This window comes from Anabas testudineus, chromosome 6 (assembly GCF_900324465.2).
Source record: "Anabas testudineus chromosome 6, fAnaTes1.2, whole genome shotgun sequence".
NCBI lineage: Eukaryota > Metazoa > Chordata > Actinopteri > Anabantiformes > Anabantidae > Anabas > Anabas testudineus.
Window position 1 is genome coordinate 15,897,035 of NC_046615.1, and position 19,726 is coordinate 15,916,760.

Below are 19,726 nucleotides of genomic sequence, written 5' to 3' on the forward strand. Positions count from 1 at the left end.
GTGTTTTATTATAAAGGATTAAAAAAAAATCCAATGATACCCAGTCTTTGGTGCTCTTCTGTATTTCCAAGTCCATCTGAGTCCTCTAACATATTGATAACACTGTCCTGTCCGTGTAGTACTGTTTACTGTCAAGCTTTCTTTCCAAATTTCCCATGCTTGTCTTTATTCTTCTTGAATTTTCCGTGTTGCATTTCCTTCTTTTTAAGTTTCCCATGTTGGGGACCTCCGTTGTTTGCAGTTGCATTCCCTCCATCCAGCTTCCTTTTCATGTCACTGTTGGGAGTAAAACATAATTACCAACATATTTCTACAACAACCAACCATACAATGTTTACAAAGATCCCAAATGTCAAGGCACCTCTTTATGCTGACGAGGGCTGTGTTCCCTGCTTTCTTCAACACCTGGTCCCACTCCTCATCATCTCCACGAATCCTGTACCTGGAAGAGAAGAGAAGAGAAGACATGATAACTTCAGTAAATCATCACCATGAGTCCAAAATGCCCTAAAACTTCCAGTCCACTGTTATACTTACTCTTCAAGAGCCATTTCTTTTACTTTTTCAATATCCTTCTGGTGTCTTTCCTCAAACTCTTTAGCTGCTTCTTTCTGTTGACAGAGGTGATACATTGATTTGCGTTTTTCTGAAACTGCATTCTACATTCTTTAATGCAGCACAATTTTATGACAATCTTATTAATGTGAACCCTACAAATGTAAGGAAATTGCAAAAATGCCAAATAGGATCCTAAATGTCAAGGGTTATGTCTAAAGTGTGGATGATTTTGTCAATCGACAGTTCACATCTAATAAGATATAGAAACAGATGATTTTCAAAAATTTTAGAAAAGATTTAGCATTACAATAAAATATTAATTGCGACTGAATAGCCAACTAATAAACTTGTTTCTACACTAATTAGATATCACAGTCACTTGTAGAAAGTAATTCAGACCCCAACACGTTTTTGCACATGTATGTTAAATTTTAGATTGACTGGACGCTGTATTTTCAGTCTACACTTGAAAAAGGTTCCATTTCCAATAAAATAAACAGTAAGTGTGCAAAAAGTCAGAAGATGCATAGAATTTCAAAAGCCATCAAGGGCTGAGACACCACATACCAGGTCATCATTAAGGCTTGTGACAGTTGGCTCCATGGTGACATCTTTAGATTGTGCCATCTGGGCCTCAATTGCTTTTTCTTGGATGCTGGTGAAGATCTAGAAAAAGTAGAGAACAAGATAAAATACTAAAGTTATAGTATCTGAAATAAAACTATGGTGTGGAGCGTCTTTGTTATACTAGGTTTTTAAAAAGGACCTACACCATTGGTGTTAACTCACTTGAACAAATTTTCGGATGAGACGGTTAAAGAGACCCATGAGCTGCGAGCTGGGGAGATCAATTTCCTTTTCTAGCTGTTCCACTGACTTATGCTGCAGTCCTATACCCAGCAGTAACGCCTAGAAGACACAAGTCAACAGAGTTAACAGACGATCAACATTCACAAGAAATGTAACAGCTCATGACAACCTGGACTTCGGACCAGAGGGGAAACTTACACACTGTGCTGCTGAGAGGGAGACGTCACCAAGTTGATTTAGGAAGAACATGCGTGCCACAGCTGGGACCAGGTCCATGATGAGGTGGTAGTCCACCATGCTCCTTGAATACAATTCCAGACGTTTGAGGTCATAAGGGCTGAAGTGGACTGCCAGCTCGGAGCTACTGAGAACTGCAGAGTTCAAAGACAAGTGAGATGAGATCTGAGAAGATACAGATGAAATGTGAAAAGTTTAGGTAGCAGCTGAGTCTTACCGTTCATCTCCTCCTTGGACTTCTTATTCTGCAGGATGCTGAGTGCCAAGCTCGGATGGAAGCTGCTGAACTGGTAAGAGAGGAGGGACAGGAAGCGGCGGCGGAAATCTGTAGAAAACCGAAACTGTTCAGACTCCAACTTTAAAACACACCAGATCACCTGAAATAGTGCAGTGAAGTTCACCTTTCCAGAAGGCAGACCGCCACTGGCTCTGCTCTGGGGCATCATCTGTATTTAGCTCCTTCAGCATCACACAGGAATGCTCTCCTGTCAGATCATTCTAAAGGGGGCCAAGCATAAACCAATGGTGACAACAGCACAATGTGCAAAACCCTGCTAAATCATTTCTTTACAATTACATTTTTATACTTACAGGGGTTTGTCTCAGATAGACTGGAGTATAACCTGCTTTCTTCCAAAACCTGTTAGGTTGCATGAACATTTAATACTTAGAAATCTTCACAAATACAATGACCCCGCCTCCACTTATTTCAGGACACTCACTTGAGCAGCTGTGTTGTAAGGCCGTAGGAGACCCCTAAATAGTCCAGTCGCTCTGCTCTCCTTTCACTCAGCTTCAGCAGCAGCGGTGGGAGCTCCTTCCGTGGTGTGACAACTTCCTCCAGTAGACTGACAGCCTGGACAAAAACAGAGCTCGTGTCACAGAAATGTGCTTTAAATCTTAACTAATCTCTAAATTGTAACTGTACACTTCATGTGGGGAATTAATGTCTCTCAGATGTTGCTGAAGACATTTTATGTCTTTGACTGTATTACCTCACTGCTGACGGAGGTGATCTCATTGTGGTTTGTGTGTGTGTTCTCATCCATTGTGGGAAACTTGCCCTCATAATACATCTGCAACAGTTGGAGAGCTCTGGATCCGTAGCCCATCTGTTAGACAGGTTAAAAACAAGTTACATAAACCAAAACTAATTACAAACTTGACAAACAAGCTGAGGGCTTTGTAAGTTCTTACCCCTTGGTAGTCTGGATTTACAGCTATTCTCACCACTCTACCCCCAGAGAGGCCACCAAACTCTGGGTCTTGGAACTATGAAGAGAAATGGGAAATGAGTCATGTTTGCCCTGTCGAAACATGAGCACTTTGTCAAACGATTAATGATCAGTGTATACCTGTTCTGACACAGTCCATGGAATGAGATCACCAGAAGCCTTCTTTCCTCTGGACAGACTATTTAAGATGGATTGGCGTGAAATTTCTCCTTCCAGACACACCTGTGGGACCGAAGACCAACAAATGCATATGATTCACAAAAATAATAGAAAATGGGACTGAAACTCGTGTGACATTGTGATTTAATTAAGAAAAGGATAAGTTACTATAAAATCTCACTAAAAGAAACGGTATACCCCAAAATAAGGGGTCCCAGGTGTCTTACCTGGACCACAGCAAGGACCTCAGGTAGTGAATTCTGTGTGGGAGGAACAGGTGGTAACAGGCAGAAGAGGTGATGAGCTGGAGCATCAGACAACATCTGCAGGTCATTGGGGGAATTCTGGAGCAAGAGAAAACAGTGAGTTGGCAAAAATAACAACACTGTGGGATTTGTAATAATATTCTGATTTCTTCATAGGTAAACATCTCACCTTGTAGTGTGATGCCACATAAAGAGCCATCAACCGCTGCAGGAAAGCCTCAGATGCCTTGTGGTAACAGAACAGAGTGTCTCTGTTCACATAATATCTGGATCCCGAGAGTTAAAGACAAAGCAGGAGAGACGTGCGTGTACAGCTCTCAGACCATTCAGGCAATCTGCCCTGAGATAGACTGTCTACAGACAGCAGTAAGATATGCTGAGTTGATCTAAACAAATTCACCTGAGAATAAAATGTGTTAGTTTAAAAAGGCTTTTTTTTTTGTCAGCGTATACAGTTGCTGATGTTGGGAGGGAAGGGTGTGACAACATTAAGGATACAGATCACAGGTCTGTGGAAGTGGACAGCCAGAAATGAGCCTGGGAATGTTGAGACAGTCTAGACAAAGCAGATCATTCAGCCACTTCTCTACGGCGTCTCCTCGAGCGTACCGGATGGACTCGTGAAGAGAAACCTCGTGAAGGGTGCGTGCTGTGTCGGCAAGATAGCCGTCAGTCACATAATCGAAATACACTGAAAACACGTCTTTAACTGCTGAGCTGAGCATTTACCTGCTGCAAGCCTCGCTGTGTTGGTGGCCCTGTTCTCTGCTGACATGCTCTGCTGACTGTCTGCACTCTGCTGCCTCAACTGCTGGATCAGTTTGAGAGAGAGGGAGCGTCCTGTTCCTTCATAACTGCAGAGAGGAAGGAAGAAAACTAGATGTAAAAGAAAGATGTATAATACGAGTGAGGTAATTAACCAACAGAACATTAACTAATTTCATGATGTATCACGCCTGACAAAAAAAGAAATCACTGGTCGCAGCCTTAAGTGTTTTAATCTTAACTGAACAGATATCTCTGCAATCTGATTATGTAATATCACATTAATATTTAAGATCTCTACCAGTTTAACACTCCTCCTTTACAGAATACATACCAGGCCAGACAGTTTCTCAAAAGTAATTCTATACCATGTTATCTGGATAAAGATGATGTGTTATTTGCTTATATAAATGTCCTCAAGCCCTTTTACTGACCCATTGATGGTGGATGCCATGAAAACCAGATAAGGTCCCAGCAGGTTTTTCACTAAAGGAAGGGGAATGGCTGCAGCCTCATCAATAACCAGCAGTTCAGCCTGGCCGAGCTTCACTGCATCTCCGGGGTGGATGTACTGTTGGTAACAGGAGCAGAGAGGTCAGATATAGTATAGTAGTAGTATAGTAAGTGTATATTTCATTTCAATGGGATATAGAGGGAATGTTCTGGCTCGTTCACCTGAATCGTCTGCCGATGCTCTTTGAAGATGTTCACCCGCACCACGGCTTTGTTGAACTCTGGATTTAAAGACTGGATGATTTCATAGTCAAGGTGCTCCTATGAATGGAAAAGGAGACGTGACATGACATCTGCTCAAGACGTGAATACAAATACTACTGCAGAGACGACACTCAACGCAACCCACCTGATACTGCAGAGCATCAAATCCCTTGAAGATGAACTCAAACATGGTGTGCAGGTTGTCTGGGCTCGGTGAGGTTACGAAAATGTTGGAGTAGCTATAAAACAAGAAAATATCAGCCGATCATTTTTAACAAGTGAAGACAATGCAACAGACATAACTAATATGTTTATACAACTCTAAAATAAATCTGTACCCGAAGGCCACAGCTCCAGCGACAGCCAGCCCCAGTGCTGCGGACTTTCCTCGACCACGAGCAGCTGTCAGAGCCACAGTGCTCCTCAACGTCTTCTCTGAGATTGCTTCAATGAACTTCAGCACTCCCTTTGCCTAGGGTACATGACACACTTTGAAAATGATGACAGACACCTGTTGATGTGGAACTATTCAGAACTGTAACAGTTGTTAATTGCAGTAATGAAAAGCTTGAAGCATTACTTGGTGCATTAATTAAAAGTTCTACTTTCTAAATGTGTAAAGTGGGTCTTTAGCAGACGGTCCTGACCTGATCCATGGTCCTACAGCAATCCACCAACACGCCCACAGGCTGAGTGTCCTGAAGGGATTCCTTCAGATCCTTCAGCTCCTGTTGTAGTGGCGACAAGCCGTCCTCCTGGAGAGGGTCAGACAAACCGTCAGCAATCAGAGAGCCAAGAACCAACAAGGACTAATTTCATTTATATAGTATGCTTCAAAACAGCTACCAAAGTGCTTTGTAGAAGACAAAGACACTGTTAAACTGTTACTTGTTAAAAATGTGCACTGATTTGGATTGAAGGTTGTTGTTCTGATGTCAGCGAGCTACAACAGCAATCTCCTCTCCTGCAGGTACCTGAGTCTTTGGTGGGACTGGCTTGATGTTCGCCATGTGGCTGGAGATCGGCAGGATGTTGAGCTGGTCGTCGATGACAACGCAGTTTTTGCAAGAAGCAAGAGACAGAATGAACCTAGAAGTGGAACAAGAAATGAAAAATATTGCACTGATAGAAAAAACTGGCTCCAAATTTTATTAAATCCCAAAGAGCACGTACCTCTCATTGAACCGTCCCACCACATCCTGATGAGCCTCAGTCCTGTATCGAGAGTGTACATCCTGGAGGGAAACAGGCCACAGCTCTCATAAGTCACCTGACTGACAAACTGAGTCTGACACGAGATAAAAAACAGGCTGTAAACTTACCATAGTCATTGTATACAACTGCTTGAGAGAGTTCATTGTCCTCAGCAGAATGACCACAATCCCACCTCCTTCTACAGTCTCAACAGTTCTGGCTAAGAGGTTTGGAGTGAGAGCCTCGAAATCCTGTATGAATAGAAATAACTCTTGAAAACCTGATGCATATATCGACAACATCAACTTTTCAGCAATGGTTCCGAATCCTTTTGGATCTTATTTATCTCCGGTGATTCTGAGCACAAAGTGTGGACCACTGGACATAGCACATGCATATTGTTTTATATATGCATGCTCTATACTCACTGATCCACAGCCAAAGCACAGAGAGACTCACCTGTAAGACACACATGCCATAGGTGTTTCCCAGGATCTTATGGGTCTCGTTGTAGTAACAGTAGCGGATGTTGGTTGCAGCGATGAAGAGTTCAAACGGGTCATCTTGATTCAGATTCAGTGTGCCTGTTTTAATCTTCTTCTGCAGCTGTCTCATGCGCTTCTTCCTATTGCTGTTTCATATATTTTAAGAATTAAGAAGTCTTTTCCCTTTTTTTTTTTTTTCATACAACAAATTACAAACATTTAACTCATCTCTCTCACACATACACACCTGCTGAATCCCAGGTCTTTTTTGTAGCACCAGAGCACAGAGGGTCGTGCTCTGACTGCAGCTTTAGACAGCATGTGATGCAGGATGACCACCTTTAAAAATAAAAATAAAAAGTTAAAAAAAATCAAATAAATTATTTTCAGTCCGCTGTTACGAACATTTCCAACCACACTGATCATTACCTGATCTCTCCCACGATCCCCCACCACCACAAACATGGTGCGATGCTGCAGGGCGACTCCATTCTCGATCTGGACCCGAATCCGGTTGTCTACCTTTTTGCGCACTGTCGCCATCGTCTTGCTCCAAGTGCGAGAAACCAGAGAAATCACCTACACAGCTACATTAACACATAGACGCAAACATCAGCTTCACAGTTACACCAACAACGTGCTGTCAACTGAGTTGGGAAAGGAGACCGAGTGGAGCAGCCAAAACAAATGAGTTGATAGAAGCACAGAATATGAAACCTGCTTCAAACGAAGTATTAAGACCAGAAAACTTAAACTTTTCAAACACTCACCGTTTCCAATTAGCTCGTTACGACAAAAAAAAATGTTTCTTGTTTAATCTTTACCAAAATCCAACATCGAAAGCTGCACTCAGTTACCAGCCATCATGCTGTTGATACACTCACGTGGAGACACTCGTTCATGGAGGACCCCTGCGTGACGTCAGAAGTGCGCGACGCGAAATAAGGGATTGTGCCCTGGGTTTTGTCTGCCAGGTGAAACTTCTCCATCATTCTCACCAATCTTGTTAAGACTGGCAAAAGTTCACAGGCGTTCAGTGTAGATAATAAAGCTAATAACCGGTGGCTGTGATAATCTATTAACTGTTAATTAAAAAAAAAAAGTTGCCTTCTTTTTAGTTTGTTTTTCTTATATATTGAGGTAACTGTGATGTTTTATTTTTTCTTTTGTTTATATATACTGTATATATATTAACCTCACAAGGTAAAAAGGTTAACTATAGCTCTTCTTGAAAGTGAAAGTTTGCTTGTTATCATTTCTTTCTGTTGGACAGACAAAGCTATCATAATAAAGAACCCGTATTTTTTGGTTCTAAACACTCTGGTATTTTGCGATTTCATTATTCGTCACAAACATTAGGAGCAAATTAATGGTGGAAAATTGTTTCCCATGCTTAAGCAGGTAAACTATTGGAGATTACTTGTTAGGATCCTTTTTTGTTTCTCTTGGCAATAATATAAAATCTACCTGTGAGAACTGATTGTTGGTAAAACAAAAGTTGACAACTTATGTTTTTATTTAGCCAATTCTCTATATTTCAAAACAGTTTTTAATGGAGATATACAGTATAGCGTACAACAATTACATGGTGCTTTATCACAGAATGCCCAAGTCTCTCTTTAGAAATGGCTGAGGAAAAATAGTTACTTATATTTTCAGACAAGAGAAAGTTACTTGTAACAGAGGGGAAATACATGATACTGTCTGATTAATAGTGTTATTCAGTTTCCAGCATTGTAGAGTGTTTTGTTTAAAAATTTTAAAAGTGATACAAATTAAAAAAAAAAAAAAAAAAAAAAAAGACAATTTAATACTTTAATAATGAATTACAAATTTCCCTGTTGCATTCAATAGTTGAGATATTTTGCACTGTTCCCTTTGTGAGTCACACATTTCAACTGTACAGCAAAAAACTCAAAGCTGAACCATGGGTATGCAACACAACTTTATTGAAACTCTTGAAGCAACATCAAATTTACAAACAAGGAAATGGGAGCTCCTTGAACATAAAACGCTTTTTTCTTTTAGAACCAAAATGACAGAAAAGAACCGATAAAGGGATTCAACTCCCAAGGGTTGGACCAGCAGTGGCAGGTGCATTTTTTTTTTATACAAAAAATAACTTATGAAATCTTTCAAGTTTACAGGAATATTGAAACACATGCTTGTGTAAACCAATGATTGGATTTACAGCTTTGCTTGTGTTTTAGACTTTAAATGATCTAATAGTTCCAAATATCAAAGCAGGCATTACTTTGATTGGAGAGACAGAAAAAAATACCACTGATGAAGAACAAAGAAAAAGAACAAGAGTGAATTGGGCCAAATGCATTCTTGAATTTTGAATTTTCAGTGTGGTGCAAGTTAATCAGTCACAGTCATTTTAAAAGGCATTTTCAGGATCGCATTGCCTGAGTGCTGCCTCTCGACACTCCTCTGGGTCCCTGACCAGCTCCGCGCTTGTAGTTCTGTTGATAACCATCCTTGAGCAACAGGGGGGGGAAAAGACAAAAAGATCTTTGAGAAACTACTCCAACAGTCAGCAAAGATCAAATGCCAGTGTGAGGTCTGAATGCATCTTTCATACCCTCTGATAATTGCCATTTGAATAATCCCGTGGTGTGTTGAACTGAGTCTGTCCATAACCAGAGTTTGGAGTGTTGGCAAAAGGAGGACGATATCCATCATAGCCACCTGGGAGAGAAAAAAGATTCACTGTTGAGACTAAATACAAGATCTTCATATTATAACAGTACAGTAAACCGTAACAGATAACAGTAAAGTACATTTGTTTAGCCGATTATTAGGGATGCACCAATCAGATGTTAATATCCAATAGTGGCCCCGGTATTGCTGAAAAAGCTAGATCAATCTATTCACTTCAATTCTAGGTTTGCCATACCTGCTGTGTCATGCATCAGTGGCACACGTGTTATGCCAGCAGACAAATTGCAACAACATGGAGACAAAGACTTAGCAAGATAGAGGTATTTCAAACTTGAAAGCCCAATAAGTTTGCTAGCTACTTGTAATGGCTACAAAGGAAATGTTGCATGATATGGGGGTAGCACTGCAAAATACAAAAACAAACTTAATCAAGCATGCCCGAAACCATCATGCCAAGTTCCTGCAGTTGAATAAAACAAAAGACTACGATACGAACAAGCAGTTAACTTTGGAGGATGCACTGCAAAGACATGAGAAACTTCTTATTTTCCATTTCAACTGCTAATTTCAGCTGCTTTTGACAAACTCACAATGTCGGGAGAATTAATTTCGGACATTGTTTTGCTTTGTCTGAGTTCGGACGCCTTCTCATATGAGAGATCACAGATAAGTTATACAGTTTATATATTCAACAATGGGCCAATACGCAAAATCAACCAGTATCAGAACTGAAAGTGTCAGAATGGAGCATCCCTAATTATTTTCATGTTTGACGGTCTACAAAAAAAAAACAAACAAACAAAAAAAAAAAAAAACCCAACCTAACCGACTACTACCAAATACTGACTAACCGCAATAATAAACAATACCAAGAAGAGAGACCACTTTGGTTTCTGTCAACTGAAATTATTAACAGTAATGAGAGAAAGTAGTCCCAGCTTCTTGTCATGCTAATACTTGGACAATCTTACAACAAAAGGCAGGCAACAAGATAAACGATAGAACTGATGGGAAGATTCACTGGCATGTGTTAGTTACAGTAGTCGATTAAGGCTTCAGCACGAAATGTGTTTTTAAATCCATCATAGATACAGTCTGTACAAGATGAGGAAAAACGCTGTTCTTCCTCGGTATCAAATACTTTCCAACTCATTGGTGCCACAGCTAAATATTTCACAAGCACTATAGTTCTCTCCGTAAAAGGTCCTGTCAGAAAGCCATAACATACGAAAAGCAACATTTTAACAAAACACAGCCAGCACAGTTGCACAGTCCATGTCTGACATCAAATTAAAATTGTTTAAATTAGGGCTGCAGGTTGTGATGTTACCTCTGAATCCATTTGATGAACCTCGGTAGCCATTCATCATGCCCCTGGCATTGCGCGGACCACCACGAGACATGCCTCTGCTATTGTAGAAGGACTGAGTTTGTCTGCCGAAGCCTGGGCCCTGCTGAGAAGGCTGTTGATGACCTCCTGATGGGTCTTGGGAATGAAAGGCACCAACTACCAAAAAACATAAGTCAATTTCTAGCCAGAGCCAAACATACAATATTTAAATAAAAGAGCATTTAACTGGGACATAATCACAGGAAGTTATGTCTGGCACAGTCAACAAGGAACGACGTACTGAAAATCTGCCTACCCGACTGCAGTTGTTCTGACTGCATCTCTGACTGCTCCACAGTATGCTGTGGCTGGCTGCTGAAGGCCTGGTTGTAGCTGTTCTGGTATTGGCTGGCCTGATTTAACGACTCCGACTCATTAGCTGGTGGGACTGGAGCATTGAGGTTAAATACCTGTAGGGTGAACAAGGGCCACATTGTGGTGAAGCCAAAGCCGAGGAAAGGTCACAGGTTCATTAGGAGTAAAGTCCATTACTCACTATTTCCTGTCCTGTAGGACAAAGCTGTACAAGTGCAATATTTCAAGAGGACACTTAAGGACTCTACAAGCAATTCCTAATGGAAATCATTAGTGCATTTCTACTTCTGACTCCACTGGTGATGATGCACAAAAGGACAGAGACATTTGACGGTTTTAATACAGGTATTAAACTGAACTGAACAAAAACTGACAAGGTTTAAATGAAAAACAGGAAACGAGTATTGTCACACAGTCTTACTGTCTGCATTGACTGGAATGGTGCTGCGTTGACATTGATGCCACTGCTGTGAGGAGCTTTGGAAACAGGCTGGAAAACCTGTGTCTGAGAGGCAGGGGGCAGAGCTGTAGAGGGGGGAGGCTGCTCTGATGACAAGGACATTGAGGTCTGTTGGAAAAAGAAAAGGGGTGGGGGGGTGGGGGGGGGGGGGGGGGTGCAACAAAAGTTCATCAGTACAAATGTGCTAGTTTCTTGGCTGGAATTTAAATATTATGAATAACAATAGTGATTTTATGGCTGCCAGCACAGTTTTACTTAAAATACTGTTCAAGCAGTGTTTTCAAAAATAAAAAATAATTTCATATAACTTCATTCAGTAAACATTTACCCCCTTAGTTCAACTTTCATCAAGATATAATATGTAAAATACTACAAATAAATTACAAATACCAGAGGTCAATTATGAAGAGTTACATTGTTTATTATTTCTATTATTTGTCATTTTAAAAACTGCAAGATTCACCTGGATGGGGTCAATGGATTCTGTTGAAGGTCGGGGATCTGGCGTGTGTGAAGTCTGATACATGGGAGGCGGTGTTGGGGAAACGATTGGGACCTGTAAATAAACAGCCAGAGCCAAACTTAAACATATTATATTTTAAGATTTCTTGCTGGCAGCTAACCCCATCAGTCTTCTCTCCAGTTACTCAGTTACTTACTTGCGTGGGCTCAGGTTGGACAGGAACAGTGTTGGGTTGCGATAGTCGGGACTCTGGGTGAACTACGAAGATACGACAATAATTCTCACTTTTGTTTTCAGTTGCAAGATTTGTACATTACACTACAACACTGAGTTTCTCTTAAAACTTACCTGGAGGACAAACCATCTGTGGTAGGTCCATGTTCTGAGCAGGTTTCATGGGCTGTGCCGATACAATGGCTGGGTCAATGGCCTGTCCATCAAACTCCAGCATGGAGTCCTGAGAACAGAAATGTGATTAACATCATACTAAAATATCCACAGTGGCAAGAAAAAGTATGTGTATGTGACCTTCACCTAAGAGAAGAGTATTAATTGGTGTTAAAATGGCTAAAATAATACAAATCCTGATCTGTCCTGTCTTTATATCTCTGTCAGTCACATTCTTGGGACGTCTCGTGTGTGGCTCTCTTCAAGTCGGTCCATAGCACCTCTATAGAGTTGAGGTCTGGGCTCTGACTTGGCCACTCCAAAAGGTAGATTTTGTTTTTCTGAAGCCATTCTGTTTTGGACTTGCTTTGGCGTTTTAGGTCTTTGTCCTGTAGCATCACCTAAGTTCAGAGTTTCAGCTCACGTACCGACATTCTCACATTATCCTATAATTTTTTTAATACAGTTGGAAATTCATCTTCACCTCAATCACTGCAAGCTGACCAGGCCCTGATGCATCAAAGCAGGCCAAAATTATGTGGTTTCCTCCACCAAACTTTACAATTGGGATGATGTTTTCATGATGATATGCTGTGCCCTTTTTACGCCAAATATATAGTGCTGTGTGTTCTTTCCAAATAGTTCATATCATTTAATCAGTCCACAAAACATTTAGCCAATACTGCTGTGGAGTGTCAATGTGCTCTTTCACAAACTTTGTGCAGCAATGTTCTTTTTAGTAAGCAGCAGCTTCTTCGTGTGTCCCGCCATAGACACCCTGCCAGTTCCAATGGTGCCTTGATATCTCTCAGAGTTGTTTCTTTTCTTCATTGATGAGTGTGTGTTGTGCAGTTGGGGTCATTTCCACTGGTCACCCACTTCTTAGTAGAGTAGCCACAGTATCCACTTCATTTGACATCTTTTTTACCCCTTCCAGCTTTATGTATATAATCAGACCCTCTTAAAGCTCCTTTTGGCGAGGCATGGCAAGCGTATTCTTGTTGTGTTGAGCAAACTCTAGTCAACATCTCCAAACTATTTAAAACTTTTCTCATGATTGTTCTTAATAAAAGACATGAAAGATGCAATTTCTTTGTGTTATTAATTAAGGTATATTATATTTGTTAATACTCTTGACTTAGATAAAGATCAGATCACATTTAATGACAAACGAATGCAGAAAACCATGAAATGGGTTCACATACTTTTTCTTGCTTCTGTATATGAAACTGTCATTCCAAGAACCAACTCCTCACCTGCATGAAGTTGTACGTTCCCTGCATCTGTGCCATTAAGTCCTGCACCACCTGTTTCCTCACCAAGGGGTCAGTAGGTGGCACAGGAGATGCCAAGTTCATGGGGTGGGTCTCCAGGGCAACAGGGGGAGCTGCAGGCTGCAGGGGTTGCTGCATGGCACTGACTGCCTAAATGTGCAAGACAGAATGAGCAAATGCATGAGGAACATATGAGGAGGAATAACTCAAAACTGGTCCAGGCTGTATTCACACAAAGCACAACATTGAATTATAAATACCAGTTGTGATAAAGTTTCCAGCTTCAGGAGAAGCACCAAACACAAATACAAGTCAGCGACAGAAGATCAAGTTGAGCGCTGACCATGCTGCCACAAACGTGCCAACTACATCTATATACTGTAGGCAGTGTAAGGTGGAGGCAGTACATTTTTATTCCAGGGGAACCATGAACTTATCAACTTTCTATTCACGTGGCCGTTGCCATCACAATTATCATTTACAGCATTGTTCCAATCTGATTGGCAGTAAGATGCACGGTGGATGATTAGATATACATCTGACAAATACTAGTCTTATCACGAAGAACTAACAAATCTAACCCGACTATGACATAAGCAGTATGAACTTGAAATAGGAGAAAATGTTGGTGTCATTCAATAACAGCGACTGTGCAATAATTTCTAAAAAAAAAAAAAAAAAAAAAAAAAATCAGATTTTTACAACTTCCTGTTACAAATTATATTAAAATACCGTGTACTTATTTGCAAGTCATTTTATCAACTCATTGGATTAAAAAGTGATTACATTTTCAACACCTACAAGTCTTTTTTTTTTTTTTTTACACCTCACTTGTATTTGTGCATCTGCTCTGCAATGAATATTTAACTTAAATTTGTTTTTGTTAGGCACGTTATGGATTTATGTCCCATTTAAAAACAGATTTAACAAAATGAAACTGCCCTTTTAAAATTGAGCTAATTCAAAGCCAGACTGCTTTACGGTGAAATGAAAGTTCAACTAGAGACTAGGCCAAAAGTCAGCACCACAAGAGTTACAACATAAATTTCAATTGTGAAAAAACATCCCTCCAGCATACCTCTGTTTCCGTGGTCCACTCATCCCCCTGCTCCTTCTCACTACCGCTGTAAGTGCTGTCTGGAATGAACTGTCTATTTACAAACTGAAAAAAAAAAAAAAAAGCAAACATCAGCACAATGCTATAAACTTCAAGACCTTACTAGCAAAAAGATCATTAGTCTCACCTCTGTTGTTTCCACTGCAATGGGTTCTGGGAATTCCTCAATTATTTCAGTTTCTGTAAAGAGAAAAACTATTTACTGAAAGCAGTGCTACGCTCTGTATTACTTGATTACAACTGCATTTTAAATATAGCAAAGTTTGGTGCAGAATGACTTTAGAGAGTGGTTCGGACCTGGATCAACCGTCTGCTCTTCTGATGATTCAGTTACTACTGCTGCTGCGGCTAGCTCTTCTTCCTCTTCCTCTTCACACACTCCATTTTGGTGAGATGAAACCTGGTCAAAGTATCCGCTCAGCAGAACCTGGTCCAAAGTATCTTTCAGCGCTTTGTCTGGTAAAAAATAACATAAGCATAAATGTTGTGAAAAATTTTAATCACTAGACACTAAAAAATGTGAATTGCTTTAACATTCAATTAATTAAATATTTAACAATCAAAGCTAAACCTCTGTTAAAAACTGATTTGTCTCAACGTTTCATTGCTTTATCTATATTCTTTTAGCAGCTTTTTCCTGCTGCTCAGACAAAAACAAACCCTTTATTTGCAAGAACCAAAAATGAAAATGGTGTTTCTTAAAAAGGACTGATCAGATTAAAATTATGCTACTACAACAATCATAATTCACTCGAAAGCCCTTTAACTAGCTTTGGTTTTCCAGGCAAAACAGGACAATATTATTACCTCAACAGAGTCTTGCCTCATGCCAAGAAGTTTGATGCTCTCTGAATAAACCTAAATCACCCTGAGGCTTTACTAAGGTGAAACAGGTTGACTGGTGCCACTGCAGTCAACTGGGTCACCAGTATCCTACTGTGGCTACAGAGATCTAACCAGTGAAATCACAGGCGACAGGGCCACTGGCATCTTGCCCCACTGCTGACTCAGGATAAGCCCAGAGCGCTTAGCCCCCGAGCAGAATGCAGTAGTGCAAGTCCTGAGGCCAGACCGCTGAGAATGCAGTACACCAGAATGCCCAAGCCCTGATTATTCACATTGCAGCACTGCATACAGGGTGCATTAACAAATGCTCATACCACACCAACATATGAAGAGTGAATATAGCCAGTGCCATATTATAAGAAGCTATTCTTTAAAGCTGTTTGCCATCTCTGTCTCCTTAGGATAACTCAAAAGTATGTAACCAATTATGGCCGTCTTCTGATAAAAAGCTTGCAGATAACTGTTGTGTCACCAACCATCTGATGAAATGTTCTGCCAACAAATTTCACCACCAGCTGGGCATCTAAATAAAGCCAGTTTGTCTTCAATAACGAATCCCGTTAGTTTTGCTATAAATTATAGAAAAGCAGCAACAACAGTTATTTTCCCGACTGATTGATCCAACTGTAATTAATTGCTGGACTACACTATGTCAGTAAAATGCAGAAAACGCCCATGGTGCTTCTAAAGCCCAAATTAATGTCTTTACATTGGTCATTTTGACATTTCAGTCTACTGTGGTTTACTTACAAAAAACAGGAAAAAAAATGAATCCAAAAATGATGCACAAGACATGCAATTTAATCAAATTCTTTTGGAAATAATTAGCCAAAGCAATCATTAACCAACAATAAAACCATAGTGTTTGCAGTAAGTTAAAGTTCACTTACATGTTGTTCCAACCACAGCCTTGTCCCTCCCTTCCAGCAGATCCCAGAGGTGCACAGATACTTCTTCATACTGGTCAGCCAACCTGCAAGTGTAGAGATAAGATGCATGGACTTACTTATTAAAAAGGAAGTGCAAGTCATCTTTTGTTAATTAAATACACACCAGATATTAATGCCTTACACCTACCTGACATTTTGGTCACGGTCTGGCCTCACTAACTTGCAGAACTCATCAAAAGCTGCGAGGTCTGCATCTGTAAGCAGTGGTGAGCCTCCAATTCCCTGCTTCAGGTCCTGCCGCACAGTGTCATCTCCCAGCCGGTCCAGGAGAAACTGCAGTTCCAAAATGTTCTTAAGCCTTCTCTGCTCTGCCTCATCCCGTTGCAGCTGCTCCCGCCGTGCAGATTTCTTTACCACTTTCTGAATCTAATGATAGCATACATGTGTCACACAAAGTAAAGTTACTACACATAAGAATGGTCACCACTCTGAGAAAATAAAGAAACCAGTCAGGCTTACTTACATCTTGTCCCAGTGTAATGAACGTCTTCTGCAACTCTCTGGCAAATTCCAAGTTATTCATGACTTCCTGGTATTTGGTGAGAGCCTCCTAAAATAAATTGAAGGAAAACAGAAATTTCAGAAATGACTATGTTGTAAAATTAAAGCCTGAAGAAATATTTGCATGAATTACAGAATTATTGTGAACAATAAAAGGTTTCAGTGTACTCACCAGTTGATCCTGATTGAGTCGCTCCCCTTTATTCTTTCTGACTTGATAATCATCCAGTTTGCCCTGTGAACAAACATTAGAAGATACAGTAAAAAGTTCTAAAGCTGCTCAATAAGTTGTTGAGTTGTTTTTGTGCTCAATACTTCAGCCTTAGAGAGCTAGCTACATGTTTTCTGGAAGCATTTCGAACAAAGGACTGTGAAAATCCCTCACCTTTTTCTTCTCCATGTTGCGGACCTTCTTGTCAATGACACAAAGCACTTGCTTTAAAACTTCGGACTGTCCACCAAGACCAAAATTGCCCATTGACCCTGGAGCGGATCCCACATCTGGGCTGGCAGACTGCACTGTCCTATTTGCATTCATCGCTGAGGGCATCTAGAAATTAAAAGCATAAAAGTTCTATAGTTAATGGCTGTAAACAGATGTTTAAAAAGTTAAAACAAATTAAAAAGTGTTGGTTCATTGGCTTAGACTTTATAGTGTCACAGCAATCCTTGGTCATATTTTACATAAAACTGATTCTACTGAACTTCAGGCCTTAAAGAAAAGACTGACAAATGTCAAATCAACATAGAGATGTAGTGTTTTTATATAAAAACAGTTAAAAAGCCCAAACACATTAATTAAGTGTTATAGAAACTTCAGTGAATTGGTAAATATTAAAACTGGAGAAACTTGAACTTCTATGTCAGGGTATGAATACATGATAGGTGCCACGATTAGTTGATTAATCTATCAAATAAATGAATGTGCCCATCTATTTACATAATTGCTAATTGTGTAATAAAAATACCAACTATTTGAGGCTTCTTTGCTCTCAAACGACTACATTCTTTCGTGCGTTGGTCGGACAAAAGAAGTCTTGAACTTCACCATAAAGACATGGGCATAAGGGCACTTCTGATGTGTCACATCATACGATAAATAAAGGAGGCAATGGTCAAGTTCATCGACGTCAAAAATAAACGTTAGATGCAGCCCTTTAACAGATTGTAAGATAAAGTTACGTTCGATGTCAGGAATTAGCTGTCACTGGAAGGCTAGCCATGTACTGTAAAAAGTAAAACATGATGAGTAAAAACCTAAAGTGGGACCTCACACCACAACAAACACATACACACCACAGCCAACGTTAAATAACATTACTACAGGCGTGATCGATATTAGTTAGATGTAAATAATGTACACACACGAGGTATAGTATCAGCTTGGTAAAGTATCAGAACCATTTCACAAGAGCGAGTGGCTAACTTTAGTTCCAACTGTGTGCTAACTGGAAGGAAAACATTTCCCCATAGCGCTCCTCTTTAAATGATGTTCTCCATAACTTAGCTGTAAGTCTGTATCTTCGGCTGCCGACCCTAGGGCCAGTAGTGCGGTCGGCTCGCCGGTGTTATCCCTGCGGTTTGTTAAAATGGCCCTGACCGCACCACCGCTAGCACACACCACGAACTTAGCGTAGCTTCTTCGCTGCTAGCTTGGCTGGTAGCAGCGTCGCGTGCTAGTCAACAGCCGGCCGGGAACTTCGTTACCTTAGCAGCACGACTCCTGATTCACTCACCTTGATGTTATGTTTCCACAGGGGAGCTTATTGGCAAAATTTACGAAACGGCCAAGTTGTTTTTACTGTTATGTTGCTTTATTTTTTTCTTTCTCTCTAGTGTGGGATCCGCCCCGCCGGCCTCACCGACAACTGAGACGGTTCGAAAGACGGAGAAACTCTTTATAAAGGCGAAGGTCCGTTTTTAGCTGTTAAAGATATGCCTGACTAAATGAACTACAAAAACAATCATTAACGACTCATACATGTATTATGTTTAAAAAACTGCTCATAATACAAAATACACTAAATACACAGTTTGATAAGTGAGCAATCTTGCCACAGTTAAACATAGTAAAAGTACTATTTGTGGTCAGGCAAATAAGTGTGCAGCCTCTTGGCAGAAAATCTGCACAATCATTAGCTTTGATTAGGCTACCCTCTCTCTACCCTTATGCCTTATACAGTATTTTTTCTGCAGCAGCTGTCCCATCCCCGCTGCAAGCATTGGTATGTGTTGATTTATAGTTGCACCACAACACAACACATAACTTATGACAATACAATGCAATCTAAAAATAAGTACAAACTTTTGGGGCATGGTTCAGTTATGCAATTTCAGCTTGCATTCATGTTGAACTGTGTTTGTCACAGAATAAAACAAGCTGTAGACCTATTAAAAAGAAAGACAAGCGCATTCAAACACAGAATAAGTTAACTAAGAGTGAGGGTCCTTTTCAGACTGTATAAACAAGTTGAATAAAGAAAAAAAAAGAGTCATACACACATACATTGGACAGATTTTGAAAGTACATTTAGTTCATTAGTAATAAGTTCATTTTTAAAGACTGGGCTTCAAATGAATTAATTGATTAATTCATTTGAAGCCCAGTCTTTAAATATTCACATATATGAATAAATGCTTAAATATCTGACCATAAATGAAACTGGTCCATTAGATCTTTAAAAGTTAAATTGAAGTAGTATTTTAATGTTTATGAACCATTGTGAAAAATAATAGGGTTGATAATTAAATTTAAAATCAGACAAAAACCAAAACAGAGGTATATAGAGAACAGTTCAAAAAGGGAATTTACTTTAGCAGTTCTGAAAATGACATCTACTTCAATTTGAGAATCACAAATCAACCTGCATCTCATCAGTTCCCTGACTCCAAGAGACAAAGTCTGCAGTACATTTTCAGATTTCATTATT

At 40.0% G+C, this 19,726-nt stretch overlaps 2 protein-coding genes across 3 annotated transcripts; both read right to left on the reverse strand.

Moving 5' to 3' along the window:
• Positions 1-110: 110 nt before the first annotated feature.
• On the reverse strand, positions 111-7,330 carry nat10 (N-acetyltransferase 10). Its single transcript, XM_026366082.1, has 29 exons — positions 7,197-7,330; positions 6,856-7,013; positions 6,674-6,765; positions 6,401-6,572; positions 6,070-6,192; positions 5,921-5,982; positions 5,722-5,836; positions 5,395-5,502; positions 5,086-5,219; positions 4,893-4,986; positions 4,706-4,804; positions 4,465-4,601; positions 3,995-4,119; positions 3,764-3,914; positions 3,435-3,531; positions 3,227-3,343; positions 2,961-3,062; positions 2,803-2,877; positions 2,601-2,717; positions 2,328-2,461; positions 2,197-2,245; positions 2,007-2,103; positions 1,823-1,930; positions 1,567-1,739; positions 1,348-1,467; positions 1,126-1,224; positions 538-611; positions 362-442; positions 111-276 (listed from the first exon to the last, which is right to left on the reverse strand). Exons 2-29 carry the CDS (start codon positions 6,967-6,969, stop codon positions 132-134), a joined length of 3,114 nt encoding a protein of 1,037 aa, XP_026221867.1. The 5' UTR covers positions 6,970-7,013; positions 7,197-7,330; the 3' UTR covers positions 111-131.
• A 1,024-nt stretch (positions 7,331-8,354) lies between these two features.
• On the reverse strand, positions 8,355-18,683 carry caprin1b (cell cycle associated protein 1b). 2 transcript variants are annotated; one of them, XM_026365127.1, is made up of 18 exons: positions 18,533-18,683; positions 17,182-17,346; positions 16,969-17,031; positions 16,759-16,845; positions 16,423-16,661; positions 16,236-16,318; positions 14,797-14,955; positions 14,627-14,679; positions 14,461-14,544; positions 13,365-13,532; positions 12,070-12,178; positions 11,918-11,979; positions 11,722-11,814; positions 11,220-11,366; positions 10,740-10,893; positions 10,424-10,600; positions 9,014-9,120; positions 8,355-8,909 (listed from the first exon to the last, which is right to left on the reverse strand). In XM_026365127.1, exons 2-18 carry the CDS (start codon positions 17,344-17,346, stop codon positions 8,823-8,825), a joined length of 2,037 nt encoding a protein of 678 aa, XP_026220912.1. In that variant the 5' UTR covers positions 18,533-18,683; the 3' UTR covers positions 8,355-8,822. The 2 variants fall into 2 exon arrangements, with proteins under 2 accessions (XP_026220912.1, XP_026220911.1); XM_026365126.1 differs by having other exon boundaries at positions 10,725-10,893.
• Positions 18,684-19,726: the final 1,043 nt, after the last annotated feature.